Raw genomic sequence first — 2,155 nt, 5'->3', positions numbered from 1 at the left:
TACACGTTTCATTTATATCATAAGGATTATAGTACAAGTCACGTAAACACTGACAAGGCTAAGGAAACGGTAGAGCGCTATCTTAGCACAATGAAACACCAGCCAAGAAGAAAAATTACTATTAAGACCGGAGAATCATCACGTCCAACAACACAAATACATATATAACCCACATTTCATAATCTCCACGCAGCTTCTTAGCCAGGGAAGCAAATAGGAATGGTAGTACCTGCTAGATAAGATAATTAACGCCCGCGGCAGCCGAAGATGGCCTGGCAGCCGCTACCGGTGTAGGGCTGCCCCCGGCCAGCGCAGGAGCCGGGGCACGCCGGCCTGCTCGCCTGCACCCCTTTGTAGCTGATGTACTGGTCGCCGTAAAGCACCCTCCTCCGCGGGTATGCCTCCTCCTCGCGCTCCGCGAAGCCCACGTCGTCCTCCTCGACGCCGCCTAACGTGCGCACTGGTATCGCGTGGGTGGTGCCGGCGAGGACGTCGTGGCTCATGATCATCGCTGCAGTGATGGAAGCCAAGATGAGTAGTTGCGTTTGCAGCCTCATTGTCTCTGCTTCAAGAGGTGCTGCTGCCCTGTGGCCTGTGCCCGATGGGACCAGGTGGCAAAACTAACACTAACGCTACCTCACAAGGCAACAGAATTTAAAGTTTTCAATCGAACGCTAACCCTCAAACCCCCTCTATCTGTCCGGACCAGCCTTACATTTTCTTGCAGATTTCTAATGTGTATGCTTTTTTACTGGCTGATGATGACATAGACCTAGGGTAGGGTCATAGGCCTGATCTATAAGCCCTATTCAGGGTCATTATCAAAGAAGCAAAGGTACTCAAAGGACAACAGAGAGAGCCCAACCAAGACGTCGAGTATCATCCACTCGACTAACCAATCACTCGGAGATCCGTCATCCCTGCGATCACTCGACCATATAAAGAACCATTCGACTTATTGAAGACTAGGAGTCGACTAGCACCGCAACGGTTAGGCGTTCACTCCGTAGTCTTTAATAGCCATTTATAGCACTTAATGCTGGCGTTACCAGTAACGGCCTGTCTTTTTGTACATTGAACCCCTTGTAACGTGGGCTGGCTGGGGTCCTGGCGCACTCTATATAAGCCACCCCCTCCACAAGGGTTGGCACCCCCTGTAACGTTCACACGCATAAACCAATCGACCGCCTCCGGGCTCCGAGACGTAGGGCTTTTACTTCCTCCGAGAAGGGCCTGAACTCGTAAACTCGCGCGTACAACTTCACCGTAGCTGGGATCTTGCCTCTCCATACCTACCCCCCTCCTCTACTGTCAGACTTAGAACCACGACAGTTGGCGCCCACCGTGGAGCCGGTGTCTTAGCGACTTTTCGGTGAAGTTGCAGTTTTTCCGATTCCCATCATCATGGTTTCCGGCGGAGGATTGGCTGAGGGCCGCGAGATCCGTCTCGGCGCGCTCGTCTTCATCGCCGACGACTCTGCCTGGCTCCAAGAAGCTCCACTCGACGTTGAGGCGCTCCCAGTCCGCGGGGCGACGCACTTTCGCGCGTGCGTTCGCGGCGTCCTCCTCCGGCGGCAGTCGACCCAGTACCAGTCGACTCCTGTGATGTCCTCACTCCCTGCCGCACGCCGCCGCAAGTGGTCCGGTCGGTCGCGGCTCCAGCGGTGGGTGAGGCATGCGGTGGCCCGCCAGTCGGCTACTCCCCAGGTCGCGGCAATCGAGCCCGACGAAACTCTCTACGGCTTGTTCGACTGGCTCCGCAGAGACCGCATCCAAGTGCGACAGCAGCGATCCCGCAGCAGAAGTTTTGATGGTCAACGGACCACGCAGTCCTCCTGGCTTCCCCCGCGAAGACGGAGGTGATGGCAACGGCGATCCGTCGCATGCCCACGAGGAGTACCGTCCCGAGCCACTTTCTTCGCAGCAGAGGGAAGAGCTTCGCCGCCGCAATATGGATGCACTCCACACTCCCATTGTTGGGGAGACCCCCGAGGCCCGGGCCTTGGAGGAGGTGCGCTTGGCCAACCCGGCTGACCGCACTCGACTGGATAACCTCCAGCGGGCTCTCGACGAGCGCGCTCGGCAGCGGATCCCTGATTCCAGTCGACGACAGCTTTTTCCACCTCCACCGCAGGTATACCGCACGCCGATTGAA

At 56.6% G+C, this 2,155-nt stretch overlaps 1 protein-coding gene across 1 annotated transcript; it reads right to left on the bottom strand.

The window, feature by feature from the left end:
- Positions 1-581, bottom strand: LOC123050606 (uncharacterized). Its single transcript, XM_044473374.1, has one exon. It carries the CDS (start codon positions 555-557, stop codon positions 246-248), a length of 312 nt encoding a protein of 103 aa, XP_044329309.1. The 5' UTR covers positions 558-581; the 3' UTR covers positions 1-245.
- Positions 582-2,155: the final 1,574 nt, after the last annotated feature.

The sequence above is a fragment of the Triticum aestivum genome, chromosome 2D, assembly GCF_018294505.1.
Source record: "Triticum aestivum cultivar Chinese Spring chromosome 2D, IWGSC CS RefSeq v2.1, whole genome shotgun sequence".
In the NCBI taxonomy this organism is placed as follows: domain Eukaryota; kingdom Viridiplantae; phylum Streptophyta; class Magnoliopsida; order Poales; family Poaceae; genus Triticum; species Triticum aestivum.
The sequence above is the reverse complement of the archived record's forward strand: the minus strand, read 5'-3'. Positions and strand labels throughout refer to the sequence as shown.

Excerpts from the sequence above, each read along its gene's own strand:
- LOC123050606 (XM_044473374.1), bottom strand. The coding sequence starts at position 557 with ATGAGGCTGCAAACGCAACTACTCATCTTGGCTTCCATCACTGCAGCG.